Raw genomic sequence first — 23,292 nt, forward strand, 5'->3', positions numbered from 1 at the left:
GCTGTTGCTAAAACCGCCCCTTTAATGTAGTGGCACCGCCGTAGACGGCGGTTTTAGGGTGGGTGTAAAAACACAGGAGGCATTTGTAGGAACTTCAGATTAATAGCAACTAAATTAATCAAGAGACTTTTGTATAGCAACTAAAGTAATCAAGAAACTTTTTTATTTCTTTAATTAGTGATCATTCATTTGCAAATTTAACCTTTATTGTATGTGTGGTTCGAATGAAATCCATAAACTTTTGAGAACTTTATTAGTAAATAAATATAGTTGTATTTAGTTTACTTAAAAAATTATTTCGTAACTCTATTTGTCTATAGGATTGGTCATGTTGATGTTAAATAAATTACTATAACAATTTTCTTTGATCCAAAAGACAGAATCAGTCAGTAATTCAAAATACTAAATGAAACCATAGTAAAAGAAAAAAAAATCAAACATAGAATAGAACTAAACAAAGCTTCAGCTTTCAATCGAGTAGATTGAGAACTGATTTCCAATAGTTATAAAAAACAAAAACAAACAAAACTACCGGCTAAACTAAGATTTGTTTTTTAACCACATCTAATATAATTTAAACTAAAAACAAAAAACAAAATTAAGCAGAACGAATGACAATTGGACTCCTCACATAATGGGAACCATCAGTCCATGTGAGACCTCCAAATTCATAATCTTTAGCAGCACCGTCCCACTTAGCCTTGAAGCTAACCTTAAAGCTTTTCTCTTCTCCGACCTTATCAAACACCAGAGCACTTGGTTCAACCGAAACCCAAACTCCATAGGGCGCCTTAATAACAACTTGATACTTCCCTGGTGAACCCACATTCTTCAACTTCCTAGTGGCGGTAACTGTACCGGACAACTTAGGAATGGTTATAGAAGGGTAGTTGAAATCAAGAAGACTGGCTGATTCTGGGCATTTGTAAGAATCATTATTCAAGACCTTGATCAAGGTTTCGTTGTAGCCTTGGGCGCAGAGAAAGTCCAAGTAATCAGACTCCATTAAGTCGTAGACCAACCCTGGATCCATGGCACGGTTTGGCCTGATATGTCCTGAACCATGAGCAAACGGTGTTGCTGTTTTAAAGGTGGATCCGTCAAGCATTGGGTGCACTGTGTTGTCTCTTGTTCTCGCTGCAAAAGGTCATACATTAATCAAATGATTAGAAACGTTTAATTTCACAACATCGGAATTAGGTATAATAAGTAATGTTGATTAATTACCGGAAGTAGAGATTGCTGATCTGATTGCTGCAGGACTCCAATCAGGATAAAGCTTTCGGAGAAGACCCACAACTCCACCAACATGAGGGCAAGACATGGAAGTACCAGACATAATGTTGTAAGAAACATTACGCTTGTCGAAATCTAGACCAGTCGGACTAACTGCTCCAGTGAAGCCGGCTAGGATATTTACTCCAGGGGCAGTAATATCAGGCTGAAACATAAACATAAACATACAATAAGTATCCAAATTTGCAATCAAACCTTGAATTTAACATTTATACTGTAATATGTGTTTTAAGCAAATAGCCGGCTAGGATATTTACTCTAGAAGTAGTAATATCAGGCTGAAACATAAACATACAATAAGTATCCAAATTTGCAATGCAACCTAAAATTTGCAATCAAAACTTGAATTTAACATATATACTGTAATATGTGTTTTAAGCAAATAACCGGCTAGGATATTTACTCTAGGGGAAGTTAATATCAGGCTGAAACATAAACATACAATAAGTATCCAATTTGCAATAAAACCTTGAATTTAAGGTATATGTACTATGTGTTTTAAGCAAATAAGAATCCAAATTGGCAATCAAACCTTGAATTTAACACATATGTAATATGTGTTTTAAGAAAATAACTATCCAAATTTGCAACAAACCTTGAGGATCTCGGGGGTGACGGTATTGGGACCAACAGAGGAAAATGCAGCCATGAATGGAGCAGGCACTACGTCAAACACTTGATTGGAAGCAGAAATAGATCCGGTGGGATTGCTATAAAAAATATACGAAGTAAAATTGAGATATGTATGTCTGATATATACAAGATAAAGAAAAACTAAAATTTGTTTTATATGTATAGACCTGGAATTGTTAATGTAGGAGACAACAGCAAGGCCATCAGTATAGCTGATATGTGTAGCTGGAAGAACATGAGGATCGGCAACAATATCATTCCCATTCATTTTATCATTGCAAAGGATCATCCCAACTGCACCAGCCTCAGCAGCATTTCTACCCTTATCAACTCTAGCATTTTCCCCTCTCAAGCAAGCCACAATCTTACCCTTCACCTTAGTCGGATCCAACGAACCCGGTTCGCATAGCTCACTGCATTATTCAAAACCATGTTAAACTCCAATAACACCTTCCACCAAATTAAATATGTTTATGTTTAGTTCTTCTTACGCATTGAGAGAAGATGCATTGGCAGCCTTAGCCATCAATCCAGTGATGAGTGGAAAAAGTTTGTTCTTAGGTGTACCCTCGGCAAGACTTGCACCCTGAAATGCAATTTGAAATCATATTATATATCCGAATGTAAATAAGTACATACATAATAGAACTTGTGACTGATGAAATTTTACCAATAGGCGCCGTCCATCTCCAAGATGAGCGAATGATTCAAAATTTCTATCCATGGTACTTGCTCCAACAGTTATAATCCAAGGGGCAATATTGGAGACAGATCCAGGTAATGGTCCAGAATTTCCTGCAGAGCAAACAACAACAATACCCTCCTTGACAGCATGAAACGAACCAATTGCAATACTATCGTAGAAATAGTCAGTAGCAGGACCCCCGACAGACATGGAGATCACATCGACCCCATCGTGAATAGCTTGGTCGAAAGCTTCCAGCATATCAGAATCAAAGCACCCTCCTTCCCAGCACACCTTGTAAGAAGCCACTCTAGCCTTAGGGGAACCGCCTTTTAAAGTTACATTCGCCAATCCAAACACAGTGGCTCCACGAACAAAATCACCACCGGCTGTTGATAGCGTGTGACTTCCATGTCCTTCATAGTCACGACCATTGTATATAGACGCATTCACCACACCACCAACCGACAAGTAACCTTTGCCGTGGTATGTTGAACCAATAAGCTTCCTACAAAAGTACATCAATTAACATAGATTTACATATACATAAAAAGTTATCAACAAAATAACGTAAGTAGTGCCAACCTGTTGCAAGTTACTCCTTTCGTGCACAATCCTCTCCATCTTGCTGGCACAGGTCCATAACCTTCGTCGCTAAAGCTTTTCAATTCCGGCCATACACCTAATTCAATTATACACATGTGAATTTCACCGCCAAATCTAATTTAAAAGATGTTGAGGTCTAAAACAGTCTATTAAAGGAATACCTGTGTCGAGGTTCGCAATAATGACATCTTTACCGAAATCGGCTTTCTCCCATAAGGATTCAGCCTTGACGATATCATTCTTTTCCTGCATCATAAACTCCCATGAATGTGTTGTGTGCAACTTTTTCGCCCCGTTGACGAAAACTGACACAACTTTTGGATTCTCTGCAGCATAAAGTTGGAAGTAATTAATATCAAATTGTAAAAAGCTCGAGGAATTAAATTAATTAGTGTAACAATATATACTTACTTGCAATTTCAGCTGCCTCTTCCTCATCAAGGAATGCAGAAAACCCATTGATATTCTTTTGATACGAGTTAATGAGTGAACCTCTGGCCTTTTCATCACTGCATCAAATCAAATAAGTAAATCATCATAATTCAATATATATATCCATATTCATAATGTAAATTAAGGTTTCAGATTATATTGTACCTTCCCAAAAAGGAGGCAAGAAACTCATAATGAGAATCGGTAACAGCACGAAAATCAGCTTCAGTAGCTTCGGGGCCATGATTATGGGAGCCCAGGTAAACTACATACGGCTGTTTAATAGCAGAAGTTGACACTGCATGAAACAAACACCATATGCTGCAAAACAAAAGTACTGACGAAAACTTTGAAAGCAACATTCTGATTGCTGCAGACGGAAGTAATTATTATTATCACGAGCGTGTTTATATGATTTGATTTGATCTGAGCTGAATATATATATATATATGTATGGAAGTTTTTGAAGTCAATTACATGAAAGAGTACGAGGAACAGAATACTACAAGGGTAAGAGTTCTAAACAATGTAAGATTGTTTCGTGTTATTTAAAGAAATTCCAGAATAGCAGAGATTGTGTTTCTATATGATACTGATAGCGTATCATTCTAAAATATAAGGAGTCTTATCTTAGCCTGAAGATCAGACCAGATCATATCGGAGTATTATTAATTTCCATTTATGTATATGGAAACAGACTCCTGCTTTAACTGTCTGACTTAATTTGTGTATATATTTATTAGTTGTAGCGTTTTTTTTCGATCTAATTTCACTCTCCATGTTCGTTTATCATAGTGATTCATTGAACATAGAATTCCAAGGCACGCAAATTTCTTTTTTTTTCCTCCGACAGGTTTGCATTCCTGTTTTCTTTATATGTCAATGGTCTTAAAATTTAAAATTATGAGTTCCATGCAGAATGTTTAACAGATCAACGTGCAAATTGAAAGGACCTGCTATGGTAACCATTTGGAAATATAAACGGGATTTAGCATGAATCCATGCATATATAAAATTATAAATAGATGTATTTCTGATCCTTATACACCACTTTCGATACAGATTAAAAGTTCATCCCTGCAAGCTTGTCCTAAAATAGAGGTGGCCTTGGCCGGATTGAACCGGCCCGAAACCGGTCAAACCCTGAACTATGTCAAAACCGGTCCAGAACCAGAGGGAGGGCGGGTTCGGGCCGGTTCAACATTTGGAATCGGAACCGTCGTTTACGGTTTTGAAACCAACGGTTTCGGTTCTGAAACGTATATTTTCTAAAATATATATTTTAAATTATTTATTATATATACATATAATCAATTATTTATATATCATGATATATTTATTTATACTATATACCACTATAAATATATAAATGTTATTTATTTATTTTTTATATATTCTAATTTATTATTCCATTTAAATACTATATTTATATTTTATTTTATTTTTATAGCAATATATAACTATATCAACTATATATAAATAATTAATTATCAAATTTATGTTAAATTAAAGACTTATCCCCTTAAAAACCCCCCACCTTTTCCCCCCAATTCGTTTGCACCCTCACGTTGTAAAACCACCAAATATACCCAAATTACGACCTTTCACTTTCAATTGTACCCTAAAGCATCAAATTGACCTCTTTTCACTTGAAAAATGTTCAAATCAATACTTTAAATTTTAGCATATATTTTAAAATAGGACTTAATATTTTATTTAAAACAAAAATAAACCTATTTTTTCAAGTGAAAAGAGATCAATTTAATGCTTGAGGGTGCAATTGAAAGTGAAAGGTCGTAATTTGGGTATATTTGGTGGTTTTGCAACGTGAGGGTGCAAATGAATTGGGGATAAAAGGTGAGGGGTTTTTAAGGGGATAAGCCTAAATTAAATGGATTTTAAAAAAACAATTAAGTATAATTAATCATTTAAATTAAGTTTAATTTCAATTCTAACTTAATTTAAAATATTTAAATTTAACTTTCATAAGATATATCTTTTTAATTTTTCGAACCGTCTGTGAACCGGAAGAGGCCAGTTCCAAAACCGGCATGGAACCGCCTAAAGGGCTGTTGAGTGTTCCATGAACGGTAGTTCGGAACCGCCGGTTCACCCCTACCTAAAAGCACCATTGGTACAGGCAAAAACACAACATATGAAGGAGAAGCATCAGAGTCTCAACAGGAATATCGCTTCCTGAATTACCTACTCTAGGTATATATCATCCACCATAACATTCCTGCATTGATCATATTTACATCAGTTTCTGTTCTAAAACTTCCTTGTACATCATTTCGTCAGTAAGCAGTCCCTGCACTAATAATTCCGTCCTTATCAGATCCTTGTATGTATAGAAGTTAACTAAAAAATATTGGTTTGGTTCATTATATTGACAATTGTGTTGTACATTTGGCTCCTTTTCTTGTAATTCTCCCTGCAATTGAGATTGAATTATATGATGACTTTTTTTTTCAACTTTAATATCTTTTCTAATGGAATACAAAGCTTTAACACTTATAATTTATAGAATGAACTTTTTTCACTTGTTGTCAGGTCATGCACTAGATTAGCAAAAATTAGAAAAACAAAGTGAGTTTGGTTAGTAGCAGTCTAGCAGATCAATTGAACAGAACAATGCCAAAATTCATTTTTTTCTTTCTAAACATTTACATAATCAAGTGCATTATATAGATTAGAACTTCTACTAATCATCTATATAACGACAATCAAACATGTAACGAGCAAGGATTAAGACGCTTTTCTGAACGCAACTGTGATTTCATTATGCAGCTGTAATTTCTGAATGCAATTACAATTTCTAAATGCAGCTGGAATTCATTACACGGCTGCAATTTCTGAATACAGCTGCAATTTTCATTCCGCTGCTTATGCAACTGCAATTTTTGAATGCAATTGCAATCTCTAAATGCAGCTGGCATCTCATTTCTCAAATGCAATTTCATTTGTAGCTACTTCCTGAAGCTACTGATAGGAAAATAAACTGAATATTTAACGTGCCTGCATATATCCAACCTTCTTGCAATTACAATACAACAAATGCTCTCAACTGATAACAAGAAAATGCATATCAAATCAAATTTCTTATTTCAATTACTAAAAAGTTGTCGACAATAACATCGTCACCGTTTCATCAAAAGAAGTGGTTAAAGTGCAAACGCCAATCGTATATTAAAGCAAAAGACGTCAAAGATACAATAGATACATATCAATACAAAGTTTCAATTCTTCAATTACTGTGTTGTTCCAGCTTGTATTGCATTAGCTTGTGCTTGGAGTTGTCTTCTGGAGATTACTTTATTTCCTTTCCATTGTAAACCACTTGGTGGAAATCCAAGATTTTCAGCTAAACTTTTGCCTTGCTGAAAGCTAGCACACTCTTGAAACAGGGGCGTCGCACTCCTTATCACATGCTGTTTCACTAATGCAATAACCATATCAAAAACCAAATAACATGTCAATCGAGAATGGCAAAACAAGAACACTGTCAGGAACTTGAGTCACAATTGGTTTTTCAATGAAAGCGAGAGCCTCATTTTGGAGGACAATTTTTGTGCTGACAAACATGGAATGTCTCCATGTATGGGCATTACGTTTATTCAGACGCAGCAGACAGTTATGCGAGCAAAAACTCCAACTGTTGGGATTAAAAGAAAGAGAAGACGGGGAAGATGAAAATGAGGAGGTAACTGCACTACAACAAAACAGCTTTATGGGGGCGGTTTTGTTTGCTTGTAGGTAACTGCACTACAACTGTTGGGATTAATATCTTTTAGATCTGAGGTGGACAATAAGACATACAAATCTCCAAAATGGTTTGCTCCATTTATGGGGGCGGTTTTTTATATCTGATAATCAAATGAGAAAAAATGGGACAAAAAGACGAGTCACTGAAAACAAGTCATTCAAAAAAGTTTTCTGATAGAGAAAATGATATAAAAACTTTGATTATTGTACTTATTATACTTGTGCACACCGAATCATCTTGCCATCTTTGCAGTGTCATTTTATTTTGCAATTACACGCACTCTGTATGCTTATGGCTTCATGATGTTCATATTAAATGATATTTTATGATTGTAATTCTCTGAGTTTTGAAATTTGATTACTGCTGTAGGCTACACTCTCCAGTTTTGCCATGAGAAAACAAGAGCCTATTTTACTAACTAAGATTCATTTTGTCTGTTCCTACTTACTTTTGGCTACCTAAATCAGAGTTTTAGTACAGATTTCATATCTAAAGCAATTTGTTTATTTTAACAGCAGAAACATATCATTTGCTATTGTCATCAACATATCATTTGAAATAACAGACTAATTTCAAAAATAACGAAGCAATAGAAAGAAGTATGTACCATAAGCTCTTTGCTATTATCATCAACATATGTGCCATCCTTCTTTCTATGGGTCGTTTCAAAAAAAGTAAGTCGATCAGGGGCCACTCCACTTTGTATTTCCTAAAAATACAAAAAAATTGTTAGAGAATTAAATTAAAATTTTATCGGTGTAAATACATAATTACCATTTCTTTTCTAAGTCTTGCATAACTTTTTCTTCCAGTAGTTTGTTTGTTTTTCTTCTTATTTGCATTGGCAGTATTTATCCGGCTCAATCTCTACAAAAAGAAAAAAAAGTTATACAAATTATTATTTAGAATAAACAATCACATCACATATGGCTAAATACAAACCTGACTTCTCTCAGTGTACCATCCATTGACCAAAATACGCCATTGAGTTATTTCAACCCCTTTCGGAACATTTGTTTTGACTTGTTCCTTAGGTTTATCTCGGCTATAATACTGTAACTTCAGATCAGATTTGTAATCCCTCCATTTTTTACCCACTGATTCAAGAACCCAACCTTTTGTCTCGGGAGAAATCAAGAATTTCTCCTATCGCATCAAATAATATTCAGTTCAAAAGGAGGTCTGAACTACAAATCGTCATTGTTTACATCAACCCTAACCCAATCAGGTTGCATTTGTTCACATAAAATCTGCCTACTAACAGAAGTAAAAGAATGATCATCTCCTTCTTCGTGGCCCATATCAAATGCATCTCTGAGTTTAATTTTAATAACCACATGCCAATTCAGATTACTTGGATCTTCCACATAGAACACTTGATCAGCTTGAGAGGAAAAAATATACGGATCATCAGCTACATTGTCACCCGTATGAATTAACCGAGAGAAGTTAACTAATGTATACCCATATTCATCTTTTTTCATTCCAGCACTATGATGAACATCAATCCAACCACATATTAATAACACCACCTTGAAACTCCCATAGTAATTTAGTTCAATAATATCTCTTAGTTTTCCGAAGTACTCCACACCCCCTCCTTCAAATTTGTTAACTACACCGCTATTTTGGGTCAATCTTTGCTCTTCACGGGTCTTCGAGATATTCAAGTCACGCGCTAGACCTATAACCTATAAAATTGTGAAAAATATTGAGTGTAAACACTAAGAGTTAAAACTACAAACACAATGAACTATTATACCAACCTTGCTTTGGAGCCAGACATGAAATTTTTCATTTATCAATACTTCCAAGTCATTTGGATTTAGGCGAGTTTGTCAACGCCGTTTTCTTTTCTCGATATCAATAAACTCTCTACATTTATAAAAAAACAAATTGACGATATTAAGACTGAATTCATCAAACTGTAAATGCTTGAATCATAAGATAAAGAGAGAACAAAGAAAAGCTAGTATAGTACATAGAAAATGAATTAGTGAAGGAGAAATGAACAGTAATTTTGACGAAATATTAGGGGGTGATAGAAGCTATACTTTATTTAATTAAAAGCGTAAATATAAAATGTTGCATATATGTAAATTATGCAGCAAAACTCAAGCACTAAATTCAGCATCAAACAAAACTACATTCAGGAAAGACCACCTGAAATGCCGACAAAGATTGGATCAAATGAAATCAAATCGTGGAGGATTCATCGAAAAGTGAGTTAATTGTGGACCCGAATAACCCTTTGATCTAAAAACTTATATTAAGAATTAGAAACTGATATGAAAAATGGAAATCAGAAAATTTGTGTGGGAATGCAACTAAAACATAACTATCGAACATTATAAAGAGTTCTAGTCGAATTGAAACAATTTTTCAAATAAGAAATGAAAATTAGTTTTGATAAAGAAGAGAAGTTGATAAGCAACAATCCTTACAGTAGTAGCTGAGTATTTGTTTTGCAAAGTTGGAAATAGCTGCAAGAAGCAAAAACTGTTAAGGAAATGTAGGAGTCAGCAGCTCCAACCCAATGCTAACAGATGCCGAGAACCTAACTCTCTGTAGAGATAAAATAAAATAAATAAAGAAATGACTACAGCAAGCTATACATCAGCTTTAGAAAAGAACCATAACTCAACAAAATTAATTAATAAATTTAATCAGATTAAAACTAGCAAATCAACATATAATGATAATTCAACAAATTATTAGGACTAATTAGCAATCAAAACATGATGATACTTCTATCTGTAACTTGAAAATAGAAGAATGGACACACATTTACAAAGCACATATTCAAATAGAACTAAGATCAAGATAGAACCAATTACTTGTGAAATTAGTGGAAGAATGGTTCCTCCTGTAAATTAGTGGAAGAATATAACTAGTTGAAAACAATCTATGAACTAAAAATAAGTTTATGGACAATCTATGAACTGATCCTCACAATCTATGGGCAGTATACTAATTAACAGAGAACCAAACAAGTCCTAATTACAACTATATATGAACACATTCAACAAATTTGCATAACAATGCATAACAGAGAACTAAACAAGTCCTAATTAACAGAGAACCAAACAAGTTCTAATTACAACTATATATGAACAAACAAAATGTACAATTACAAGGTTGAAGAGAAGAAATCAAATCACATATCTGTTTTCATGAAAACTTATATCAAATCACCAAATTCACAATTTCATCTCTTAAATCATAATGTACCATGTGATTAATCTTAAATTGAATCAACGAAACTGAATCAGCACAAAAATAAAAAACAATTGCATTTAGTGATTAATCTTCTTCAACATTCTGTAAGAGTTCTTAAAACCCTCAATCACATTGACAACCTTATTTTTCTTAACCCTCTAATGGAAACAACAACAACAATTAACATACCCAAATCAGAAATGCACTAACCGGCGTAAAGAGAAGATAACAAAACCCTAGCAAAAACAAACACCGGTCACCTTCTTCACAGCAAATATTGCAGTGATAATAAACCAGCAATTAGCAACCAAACAGCAACAAACATCGATAATCAAGGTTCGCGAAGATGAGAGGCCGACGATTCCTAAGAGAGCGATTCAGCTGCTCGAGTGAAGTGAAATAATCAAAAATCTAAAAACCTAAGTGAAGTGAGAGATTCAGCTACTAGTTCTCAAAAATAAAGGATTATGAGATCATCGATAATCCAGGATCGCCATTGGAGTCAAGTGAATCAGCTTCTAGGTCACCCCATTGCTACTGTGTTTGAGTTGAGAGAATGAGAGGCCGACGAAAAAGAAGAGAGAGAAGAATTAAAATAAATTGTTTCTATTAGGGTTAGGTCTTTTTTTTAAATATCCGCCCCTATACTTATTCAACCGCCCCTACAACACAAAACAATGAACGGCTTAGTTTTTAAATGATAAAATATAGGGGCTTTTTATGGAACCGCGCCTACAAAACCGCCCTCATATATCTGTTATGTTGTAGTGTGGAGGAGCAGGCCTAGGGAAGACAGCGGCATGATGAGCCATGCTTGCTTCTTCTGGTTAAGAATTGAATGACAACACAAGGAGTACAAGAAAGGCCAAACGCATATATAGATCCCTGCATTATCACTTTTTTCAGAATGGGTCCCTGTACTAAAAAAGTGTAAAATTCTTCCCTGCACTTTCGAAAAGGTTATAAGTTAGTCCCTATTTAACAGCGAGTTAACAGACAACAAACAGCGTATAATTTTTGACGAATTTATATTTACACGTCATTTAAAAAAATAAAAAAAATAATATATATTAGCTTATGTGGCATCAGACCTATAATTCATCCACGTCATTAAGGGGAATTTTCTTCCTTATAGTCCTTATTCATTGTCGAGGCAAATTTCTGGGAAGATAATTCCTAACCACCATCACCACCAACCACCTGCACGTCCCTCTCGGACTATTCTCCGCCACTTCATCCTCCAACTACCAATCATTCACTTCAAAGCTAATTCTCCTCATTTGAAATCAGTTCCTTTTGTTACTAATTAACGACGACGATGGCCATGAATTATTGATACACCGCCGCCACTGCCATTACAGTTGCCTCTCATAACTTTCACTTACTTGCTATTCTTCTCTTCCTCATCTGCAACTATTTCTAAAAATTAGTAAAATTCTTTGATGATAACCCATTAGTTTGTTTGCTTCATATAATCATAAACCATTAGTAAGAAAAAAACCCAGTTCTTGAAATTTAAAAATTAAAATTGTTCATAACATGTAAGCTGAATCTGAAGAAGAAGAAGATGTGCGGTCCGTCGCTGATGGTGGATTACATAAATAAGAAGAAAACAACAGGTGGCTTTCTAATTTACACCAAGAAATGAGGCAAAAAAGTCTATGTGTAGACCCAATATCTTTATCTTTTGTTATTGAGTGTTGTTAGCATTAGCTCTTTAATGGGTGGTATACCAGTTTACGCTAGGATTTTAAGAAATGGGTTCCAATCATATAGTTCGTTACTTGCTAAATTGATGGATTGATAATCACTTTGCGAAAACCGTAATGAAGCATGTAAGGTGTTTGAGGAAATGCCTCATAGAGATACAGTTGCTTGGAATGTGTTGATTTCGTGTTTTATCTGAAATCATGGGACTAAAGATGTCTGGGTATATTTGATGGTGAGTTTGGGTGCAAACCTGATGATGTTACCTGCTTGCTTCTACTTCAGGATTACACCAACTTGGGTCCCCTTTAATTTGGTGAAAAGGTTAATCTTTATATTCAAGAACATATATATGAATTGATAAAATGAATTTGTGCAATCTCTTGGTACTCACGGTGATGTGATTTCTGATTTTTCAATGAATGGTTACGGGAAAAAACAGAGAAAAAAGGAGGAAGAAGATGAAATGACCTAATACTTGGATGATAAATAGAAAAAAGTAGTGTTTTGTCCTTAAAGTTATTTTTAATATTGTCCCAAATGCTGCTCAAGTGGCATGCTTTTAATAATTCACTAGACAATTAAAGGCCAGTCTCATAAGTAACTGCGTGTATTCCATTCTCCAACGGACATTAACAAAAGGACTTAAAATAAACGTTTCTGATAGTGCAGGGAAGAATTTTACAGTTTTTTAGTGCAGGGACCTATTTTGAAAAAAAGATATAGTGCAGGGACCCAAATATGGGTTTAGCCTACAAGAAATGGAAAAAGGGGGCTATTAGCCAAAATGGTACCTAACTTTTGCATTTTGTATTAAAATGGTATCCAACCTTTAATTTATATCAAAATGGTACCTAACCTTCTAATGTTTGTATCGAAATGGTTTTTTTAACATTTTCCGGTCACTTTTGATGAAGTGGCAACCGGAAAAATAATTTTTTTATTGATGTAAAATAAGAGTTCGTTTTAATTTTTAAAATTATATAAAATCTTATTTGTCATGGGATGTGGCAAAAATATAAAAAATTAATTTTTCGGTTGCCACGTCATCAAGAGTGACCGGAATTTGTTTAAAAGACCATTTTGATACAAATATTAAAAGGTTGAGTACCATTTTGATGGTTGGGTACCATTTTGATACAAGGTGTGAAGGTTGGGTATCATTTTAGCTAATAACCCGGAAAAAGGATTAAGCTTCGCTTATTATTGACCGTATTACTTATTGCACATATCTTCTTTTTCGCAATGTAATGTCATTTTCAATCTACTTTGCTTTTGAAATACCCTCTCATATCACATTTTTTTGAATAAGTCAAGCATGATATTAATGAAACTAAGTAGAACAAGCAAATATAGAAGCTGAACAAAACATAGCTTTCAATCGAGTTGATTGAGAAGTAAGAACTGATTTCCAATAATTATGAAAAAATAAAAAAGATAAATTAAGATAGATTTTTAACCATCTAGAACTAATCATTAGGTTTTTTGACTACCATCTAATCTAAACTAAACTAAAAAAACAAACTAAATTAAGCAGCACGGACTACAATCGGACTCCTGACATAATGGGAACCATCGGTCCATGTGAGACCTCCAAATGCATAGTCTTTAGCAGCACCGTCCCACTTAGCCTTGAAGCTAACCTTAAAACTCTTCTCTTCTCCGACATTCTCAAACACCAAAGCACTTGGTTCAACCGAAACCCAGATTCCATATGGCGCTTTAATAATAACTTGATACTTCCCTGGTGAACCCACATTCTTCAACTTCCTTGTGGTAGTAACGGTACCTGACAGCTTAGGAATGGTTATAGAAGGGTAGTTGAAATCAAGAAAACTAGCTGATTTTGGGCATTTGTAAGAATCATTGTTCAAGGCTTTGATGGAGGTTTCGTTGTAGCCCTGGGCACAGAGGAAGTCCAAGTAATCAGACTCCGTCAAGTCGTAGACCAACCCTGGATCCATGGCACGGTTTGGTCTGATATGTCCTGAACCATGACCCAACGGTGTTGATTTTTCTAAAGTGTATCCGATAAGCATTGGATGCATTGTGTTATCTCTTGTTCTCGCTGCCAAAGATCATACATTTATCAAAAACTTAGAAACATTTCATTTCAGCATTAGAATTAGTTGTAGTAAGCAATGTTGGTTAATTACCGGAAGTAGAGATTGCGGATCTGATTGCTGCAGGACTCCAGTCAGGGTGAAGCTTTCGAAGAAGACCAACAACTCCAGCAACATGAGGGCAAGCCATGGATGTTCCAGACATAATGGTGTAAGGAACCCTACGCTTGTCGTAATCTATACGACTCGGGCTAATTGCTCCGGTGTAGCCAGCTAGGATATACTCTCCAGGGGCAGTTATATCAGGCTGAAACATAAACATTCATTTTCTAATGTTAATATATATGTAATTCATAATTCAATCAACCAAGTATCCATTTGCAATGAGACCTTGAGGATCTCGGGGGTGATGGTATTAGGACCAATAGAGGAAAATCCAGCCACGTATGGAGCAGGCTCCACGCCAAATACTTGATTCGGAGCAGAAATAGATCCAGTGGGATTGCTACAAAAAAATGTACAAAATAAGCTTGAGATATGTATATATGATAAGATAAAAAAAGTTGTCTATATATTGTTGGTCCAAAGAGCAGAATGTATATGGAGAGTACATTCATAAGACTCATACAAGAATGGGAACCACATAACCGTGGGCCGAACACGGTATTCAATCCAAAATTCTAAGGCAATGAATTAGTCGGTCCATTTCCACTTATATGTTCCACAATATATATTTATATATACCTGGAATTGTTAATGTAGGAGAGGAGAGCAAGGCCATCAGTATAGTTGATATGTGTAGCTGGAAGAACATGAGGATCAACATAAGTAGCATTCCCAGCTATTATATCATTGTAAAGGATCATCCCAACTGCACCAGCCTCAGCAGCATATACACTCTTATATAGTCTAACATAGTCCACTATCTTGCAAGCCACGATCTTGCCCTTCGCTTTCATCGGATCTAATGAACCCTGTTTGCATTGCTCACTGCATTATTAAAAACCATGTCAAACTCCAATAATACCATACACCTAATTGAATATGTTTACATTTAGTTGTTCTTACGCGTCGACAGAAGATGCATTTGCAGCCTTAGCCATCGATCCAGAGATGAGTGGTAAAAGTTTGTTCTTAGGCGTACCCTCAGAAACACTTGCACCCTGATATGCAATTTGAAATATTATCATCCGAATGCAAATTAGTATATACAAAATAGCATTTGTGACTGATGAAATATTACCAGAAGGCGTCGTCCATCTCCGAGATAAACAAATGATTCGAAATTTCGATCCAAGGTACTTGCTCCGACAGTTATAATCCAAGGGGCAAGATTGGAAACGGATCCAGGAAATGGTCCATCATTTCCTGCAGAGCAAACAACAACAATACCCTTCTTGACAGCATGAAACGAACCAATTGCAATACTATCCGATAAATAATCGGAAGGAAGACCCCCAACAGACATGGAGATCACATCGACCCCATCGTGAATAGCATGGTCGAAAGCTTCCACCATATCACTATCATAGCACCCTCCTACCCAGCACACCTTGTAAGAAGCTACTCTAGATTTAGGAGAACCGCCTTTTAAAGTTAAATTCACCAATCCAAACACAGTGGCTCCATGAACAAAATCACCACCGGCTGTTGATAGCGTGTGAGTTCCATGTCCTTCATAGTCACGGGGATTGTTTATAGAAGAATTCAGCGCACCAGCACCAAAAGCCGCCATGTAACCTTTGCTGAAGTGTTTTCCTCCAATAAGTTTCCTACAAAAGTACATCAATTAACATAGATTTACATATATATAAAAACTTATCAACAAAAAAAATTAAGTAGTTCCAACTTGTTGCAAGATACTCCTTTCTCGCATAAGCCTTTCCATCTTGCTGGCACAGGTCCATAACCTTCCTCGCTGAAGCTTTTCAGTTCCGGCCATACACCTAATTCAATTATACACATGTGAATTTCACTACCAAATCTAATTTTAAAAATGTTGAGGTCTAAAACAGTCTATTAAAGGAATACCTGTGTCGAGGTTAGCAATAATGACATCTTTACCGAAATCGGCTTTCTCCCATAAGGAATCGGCCTTGACGATATCATTCTTTTCCTGCATCATAAACTCCCATGAATGTGATGTGTGCAATTTTTTCGCCTGGCTGACGAAAACTGACACAACTTTTGGATTCTCTGCAACATAAACAAGTGTAAGTAATATATATCAAATTGTAAAAAGCTCTATGAATTAATTAGATTAGTGTAGAATATATATTAACTTGCAATTTCAGCTGCCTCTTCCTCATCAAGCAATGCAGAAAATCCATTGATATTCCTTTGATACGAGTTAATGAGTGAATCTCTGGCTTTTTCATCACTGATTCAAAACAAATAATTAAATCATATAATCAAACACATATACATATTTATAACAAAATTTAATGAACCTAATTATCCATAATTTAGTGTTTTTGCCAATATACCATGATTTTTAAATTTTGTAAGCTCTCGGTCCATATCTTTTTTATTTTCACTAGATATGTTATTCGTCTGCATTTACAATATTTATCCTACTGGCGCATACAACCTTAAGGAACATATAGGTCCAAATGAGCCTGGCAAGATCATGGTATATTTGACAAAAATGTTGAAGTTGTGGATAGTAATGTGCATTTTGTCTATAAATTAAGGTTTCGGATTATACCTTCCCAAAAAGGAGGCAAGAAACTCATAATGAGAATCGGTAGCAGCATGAAAATCAGCCTCAGAAGCTTCAGGGCCATGATTATGGGATCCCAAGTAAACTACGTACGGCTGTTTAATAGCAGAAGCTGACAATGCATGAAACAAACACCATAAGCTGCAAAACAGAAGTACTGACGAAACCTTTGAAAGCAACATTGTGATTGTTGCAGAGAGAAATAATTATCACGAGAGTGTTTATATGATTTGAAGTGATCCGAGTTAATTTATTTATGGAGAAGTTTTTGAAGTCAACGTGAAATAACACAAATGTACGAGTAATAGAATACTGCAAGGGTAAGAGTTCTAAACAACGTAAAGATTGTTTCGTGGTGCGTGAGTATAAAGAAACTCCAAAGTAGCAGAGATCGTGTTTCTATATGATACCTACTGATATATAGCGTATTAGTAGACTTATCTTAGCCTGAAAATCAGATCAGATCATGTCGTAGTATTATTAATTTCAAATCTTAGCTAGTCCGACAATTTTTTTCAATCTTATTTCATCTAGGTAAGAATTTCCTATGGAAATAGTCTCATGTAGCGATTTTTTCAATCTTATTTCATCTTTTTGAGTTCGTTTACGATAGTGATTCATTGAATATAGAATTCCAAGGCACATCAATTTCTTTCTTTTCTCCGACAGTTTCATTCCGAGTCCTGTTTTCTTTATACGTGAAAAAACGCTGGTTTCAATTTTAGGGTTTTTGACATATTTGTGTCTGAAAGACACAAATATTCCGAATTTGTGCCTCCCACCCCCAGCCCGCTATCTGAGATAGCGGGCTGCTCATTTTTAGCACCAGCCCGCCATATGAGATGGCGGGCTGGTAGCTAATTAGGGTGATTAGCTTAATCACCCTAATTAGCACCAGCCCGCCATCTCATATGGCGGGCTGGTTCCTGATCCCCAATCATTGGGGATCAACTCAATGATTGGGGAGAGAGTAATTAACTCTCTCCCCAATCATTTAAAGCAAATAATGATTGGGCATTTTTTTTTAAAAAAAAATCTTATTTAACCAATGAATTTTAATTTACGTTAACTATTTTTGGGTTATTTTCGGACAATTCCGAGCTTTATTATTAGGAAAAAGGGTCATATATGATCCTAACGTTTGAGCTAGATCACCTATACCATTATGGTTATTCGGATAGGTACAAACATGCCATTAATATTTTAAAACGGACCCGTTTAGGCCCTTACACTTATTATCGTTTGGTGCATATATGACCCTTGAAAAAACGTTAGTGACCTAAAAAAAACCCTTTTAAAAATGTTAATGACAATGTTTGCACCTTTCCATACCATAAGGGTATAGGTGATCCTCGGCCCACACGTTTATGACAATTTTCCCTTATTAATATTAATAAATTGATTATATCCATTTATTTTTAATTGATAATTATAATATCCAATAAAATATTCTCAAATCCAAATTAGCCTGTATCTTGACTTTGTCTTGCACTGAAGGTTCATTCTTTATTAATGCAAATAGTGGTCTGGATTGGATTTCTAAATCCATTAGTTTAACTTTATTTTTTTATGCTTTGCAGATTTGATGTGGATCCCCTTTCCACTCAGTATCGCATGCATATCCTCATCAGGAAAAATAATAAAAATAAGAGTTAAAAGATAATTTGCTCCAAATCACATTAAAAGGTTTGATAAAGATATGCATATTGGCAAGTTGGCAACCCAAGTTGAATAGAATTGCCTCAAAAAGAATTCTCTTGTAAGGTATCACTCGTCCAATTGTGAGCACTTTCTACACCATATACCAAAAAGTTTACATATCTAATCTCTGTCGAAATTGTAGTTCTATATCATATTCCTATCGAGATTATCAGCACACTTTACCATAATCCGATAAACTTCCACCAAACTCCTCCAACTCCAAGCCAGATTAAAAGGTTGACAATAGATATGAGGAACCCGTAACCCCACCACTGGGCGAGAGGTACGTAGTTGGCACCGTAAAATACGGGTGCAGATCCAATGCCGTAGTGTGTTAGACCACTCATGAGGTTTGAAAGAAATGCCAGTACCATGGCACCAAAATATGGAGGAGTACCTAGAGCACTGGCGACAGACAAAAATGCTGTAAACATAGCACCTATGTGATAACTATTGCGTGAACTAAAGTAAATAATAATCATTTTATATATAATAATTATTTTATTATGCACCTATTATATATACCAAACATAACCGATATGTTTAAGCGTAAATTTTTTTAATTTGCTTTATTTAACCTAATTTATCATATTTTCTATTTTTCAAAAGTTGAGCTTCTATTATATTCTGCTGTTTTTGCTATTGCATCCTTGTGGTTGTGCTTATATGTCAAATACACCGCTTTAAAAAGTATTTATCATTTTTACATCATTTCTTTTACAATTTCTCACTTTATACTAATAACAAACATTTTTATAAAAATACCTTTAAATATTAAAAGTTTGAAAGGTTAACTACAATATTCTTTAAATTTTTTTTATAAAATAACGCTCGGAAGTGTTCGAAAATAACCCGAAAATAGTTAACGTAAATTAAAATTCATTGGTTAAATCAGATTTTTTTAAAAAAAAAAAAAAAAAACTGATTGGGCAGTTATTGCCCAATCATTATTTGCTTTAAATGATTGGGGAGAGAGTTAATTACTCTCTCCCCAATCATTGAGCTGATCCCCAATGATTGGGGATCAGGAACCAGCCCGCCATATGAGATGGCGGGCTGGTGCTAATTAGGGTGATTAAGCTAATCACCCTAATTAGCTACCAGCCCGCCATCTCATATGGCGGGCTGGTGCTAAAAACGAGCAGCCCGCTATCTCAGATAGCGGGCTGGGGGTGGGAGGCACAAATCCGGACAAAAACCCTCAATTTTAAGAGTTCCATTACAGAATGTTTAAAATACATGTTTCAGGAGAAACAACAGATCAACGTGCAATTCAAAAGGTCCGTTCATGGTAACCATCTGGAAATATAAACGGGATTGAGTTGTGTGTAATGGATCCATAATCACCATATAATAATATATAAATATTTCTGATCCTTATAAAGCCAGAATTTATGTTATGAATATGTTGCTCCTCATATAATCATATTCTTAGGAAAATTAATAAATACCAGCAAGATTATATATATTGCTGCTGCAACAAAAGGATTCACTTTAAGTTCCTTAAATTCCTTGTGTACCAAGGAATCAATTATGAAACTAATTGATTGAATGGTGAAGCTGGACTGAATCCTGAGGCTGTCATATGCAACTTAGCAGATGAGCAATTCTGGCAGGGTCCAATATTATTGTTTCTTGGAGGGTCAAATCAACTTTGTAATTGTGTTAAACGGAGCCAACATGATGAAGCAATTGCAGGAAAATTTGAGTGAGCCTTAAATTTTAATTTAGAAAGTGGTTCCCAGTGAAAGATTAGCGACATTTAAATTAAACAGAGGCGCATTTATTAGTACCATAATCAGAATTTGGCATGTTATATCCTCTTTTCATCCCATATTCTGCAAGTAGAAATCCCACCTACTTTCTTTTTACTAAAATGTAATGTGAAATGTGAAACAGTTTTGGTAAATTGAAAAGGAGAAGTGATTAAAAAACCGGACTAGCTGGTTGAGCCGAAAATTAGTCATTCCAATCTGGAAGAACTGAACTGAACCAGTGATTGAACCGGCGGTTAACGGTGTAACTGGCGGTTCTTATAAAATGAATAAAAAACCTGAACCGAACCGGCATGTTGTCTAGTCCAAATGAGCCTAAAAACCAAAAATATGGTCCGATCAGGTTGATCAGGATTGAACCGAATGACTCAGACTGGACTACCCATTGAAGCGGTCATTGAACCAGTTGAAACAAACCATGTCTAAAATCTTATTTTTTACAATATAATTTACTCATCCAGTTGAACCGGCGGTTAAACCGATTAAACCGGGAATTGGTGGCCTCACCGACTTGGCGACCAGTTCAGTCTTTTAAACACTGATCATGCACCATATCCAAAAACTAATATTTTTTATAAGTTTATTCAGCCAGTTAAGCTGAACTGTGAACCGGTGGCCTCCCGGTTTGGCCGATTCGGTTTTTTAAACACTGCTCTCAAGGACAACATGGCTGACCAAATCTACATTATCTGTATTTCATCATCAGTTTGACCAGGCCCTATTTCCTTATGAGTAAGAGTTTGATCTTAACTGGAAAGCTGAGGAGTCAATTAAGAATTACTAGGTTTTGCATTAAGAATTTTGGTGAGGAATAATTGATTTTGGATTATTCCAGTTGTACAGTGAAAATGAGGAATTTAGACATGGGAGTTGCATCATTTTGTAAGTGTGTTTGTCCTACTTAGGAACATTGTAACAACCATCATCAGCTAATGCTAATTTGTTTTTAATCTCTGTGCGTTAGATGCGTGTTAAAAGTGTTCAATTTAGAGTCTTATGTATTAGAAGAAAGGTTTAATCATCCAAAAACACTTCAATTTTTTATTTTTTATTTTTGTATCCTAAACTTTAAAAATTATTAATTTTATCCTTTTCTTAAATTTTAAATGTACCCATTTGTTTAAATTGAAATTTTTCACTTTAAAAAAATTCATATATATCCTCCAAATGAAACAAGAGATTTTTATTTGTAGGTTCATTAGAGACTAATTATTTATAGTTTTGTTAATCCCAACACTCTTTCACTTCATTACTAGGAACTTTTATCTTTCTTGTGGGGTTTAGCATAATTCATTAGTCTACAGCAGATGAACATCCTGAGACTTGAGTCCACAACTTCCATACCTACCACTGTTATTATATTATAGTTCTAAAATTATGGCTAATAATCACCCATGGCCCCTCAACTTTAGGGGTACGGGCGCTAAATCCCCTGATGTTTAAAAACGGGCGCTAAACCCCCTAAGCTTTGTGTCGGCGCTCACAAAACCCCTTTTGGACGAAATATGACCAAAATACCCCTGGCGCCGTTTTTTCAGTCAACTGACATTTTAAAAAAAAATTCTGACACTGTCATATCATCTGACACGTCAGAAATATATCTTAAAAATTTGAAAAACCCAAAATACCCCTAATTTAATTTAAAAAAAAATCAAACCAACCCAATTTAATATAAACCAATCTATCAACCCAAAAACCGACCCAACCACCACCCCACCCGCCACCCGACCACCGCCGGAAAATTTTCCGGTCATCTTCTCCGAGATGACCGGAAAATTTTCCGGTCATCGTGGAAGAACGACGGATCTGTTCTTCCACGAAGAACAGACCCATCTGGGTCTGTTCTTCGTGGAAGAACAGACCGGATCTGTTCTTCCACGAAGAACAGATCCAAGGTCTGTTCTTCGTGGAAGAACAGGCCTGGGATCTGTTCTTCCACGAAGAACAGACCGGCCGGAAAATGTTTCGTCCATGGCGGTGGTCGGACGTGGTGGCCGGAGAGCGGTGGGGTGGTGGTTCGGGTGAAAGTGGTTTGGTTGGATGTTATTGGGTTGATTTGATTGGGTTGGGTGTTTTAGGGGTATTTTAGGTGTTTTAATTTTTTAGGGTAGTTTGGTGACGTGGCAGCTGACGTGGCAGCACTATTTATTTATTTTTTTTTGAAAAAAAAAGTCAGTTGACCAGGAAGAACGGCGTCAGGGGTATTTTGGTCATATTTCGTCCAAAAGGGGTTTAGTGAGCGCCGCCACAAAGATCAGGGGGTTTAGCGCCCGTTTTTAAACATCAGGGGGTTTAGCGCCCGTACCCTTAAAGTTGAGGTGCCATGGGTGATTATTAGCCTAAAATTCTATTATAAAGTTCAACCAACAAAGAGTAGTTGCGGTCCTTATATTTGTATATCAATATCGATTAAGTCACATATGATTAGGGGTGAGCAACGGTCGGTTCGGTCATCGAACCGTCCAAAAATTCAAAACCGTTCGGTTTTTTAAAAATTTCGGTCACCGAACCGTATTAACCAAATTATATCAAAACCGTATTGACCAAACCGAAATATTACGGTTCGGTTCGGTTCGGTTCGGTCGAAAACCGTAATATTTTTTGTATGGTTTTTAGAAAGAAAAAAAAAACAGTTTTTTAAAAAATAAATAAAAAAATGGAAAAATTTAACCTAGAGAGTACATGTG

The 23,292-nt window shown here is 35.4% G+C and overlaps 2 protein-coding genes and 1 long non-coding RNA gene across 8 annotated transcripts; all 3 read right to left on the minus strand.

Moving 5' to 3' along the window:
* Positions 1-451: 451 nt before the first annotated feature.
* On the minus strand, positions 452-4,093 carry LOC130014531 (subtilisin-like protease SBT5.4). The gene is made up of 10 exons (XM_050372266.2): positions 3,818-4,093; positions 3,632-3,729; positions 3,382-3,546; positions 3,200-3,296; positions 2,600-3,122; positions 2,421-2,515; positions 2,097-2,342; positions 1,892-2,006; positions 1,228-1,441; positions 452-1,137 (listed from the first exon to the last, which is right to left on the minus strand). The coding sequence occupies exons 1-10, from the start codon at positions 4,012-4,014 to the stop codon at positions 599-601; spliced, it is 2,289 nt and encodes a 762-aa protein (XP_050228223.1). The 5' UTR covers positions 4,015-4,093; the 3' UTR covers positions 452-598.
* Positions 4,094-6,734: 2,641 nt separating this feature from the next.
* Positions 6,735-12,612, minus strand: LOC126677581 (uncharacterized). Of its 6 annotated transcripts, none has more exons than XR_008790570.1 (8): positions 12,598-12,612; positions 10,848-12,044; positions 9,863-9,983; positions 9,185-9,293; positions 8,361-9,109; positions 8,193-8,285; positions 8,026-8,127; positions 6,735-7,091 (listed from the first exon to the last, which is right to left on the minus strand). It is a non-coding gene; the product is annotated as an uncharacterized LOC126677581 (long non-coding RNA). The 6 variants fall into 6 exon arrangements; XR_008790571.1 differs by having other exon boundaries at positions 6,735-7,518; XR_008790573.1 differs by adding an exon at positions 10,256-10,284 and having other exon boundaries at positions 6,735-8,127.
* A 1,103-nt stretch (positions 12,613-13,715) lies between these two features.
* On the minus strand, positions 13,716-17,431 carry LOC126677577 (subtilisin-like protease SBT5.4). Its single transcript, XM_050372265.2, has 10 exons — positions 17,115-17,431; positions 16,690-16,787; positions 16,439-16,603; positions 16,257-16,353; positions 15,651-16,179; positions 15,476-15,570; positions 15,152-15,397; positions 14,798-14,912; positions 14,501-14,714; positions 13,716-14,412 (listed from the first exon to the last, which is right to left on the minus strand). Exons 1-10 carry the CDS (start codon positions 17,309-17,311, stop codon positions 13,874-13,876), a joined length of 2,295 nt encoding a protein of 764 aa, XP_050228222.1. The 5' UTR covers positions 17,312-17,431; the 3' UTR covers positions 13,716-13,873.
* Positions 17,432-23,292: the final 5,861 nt, after the last annotated feature.

This window comes from Mercurialis annua, linkage group LG4 (assembly GCF_937616625.2).
Source record: "Mercurialis annua linkage group LG4, ddMerAnnu1.2, whole genome shotgun sequence".
Classification (NCBI taxonomy): domain Eukaryota; kingdom Viridiplantae; phylum Streptophyta; class Magnoliopsida; order Malpighiales; family Euphorbiaceae; genus Mercurialis; species Mercurialis annua.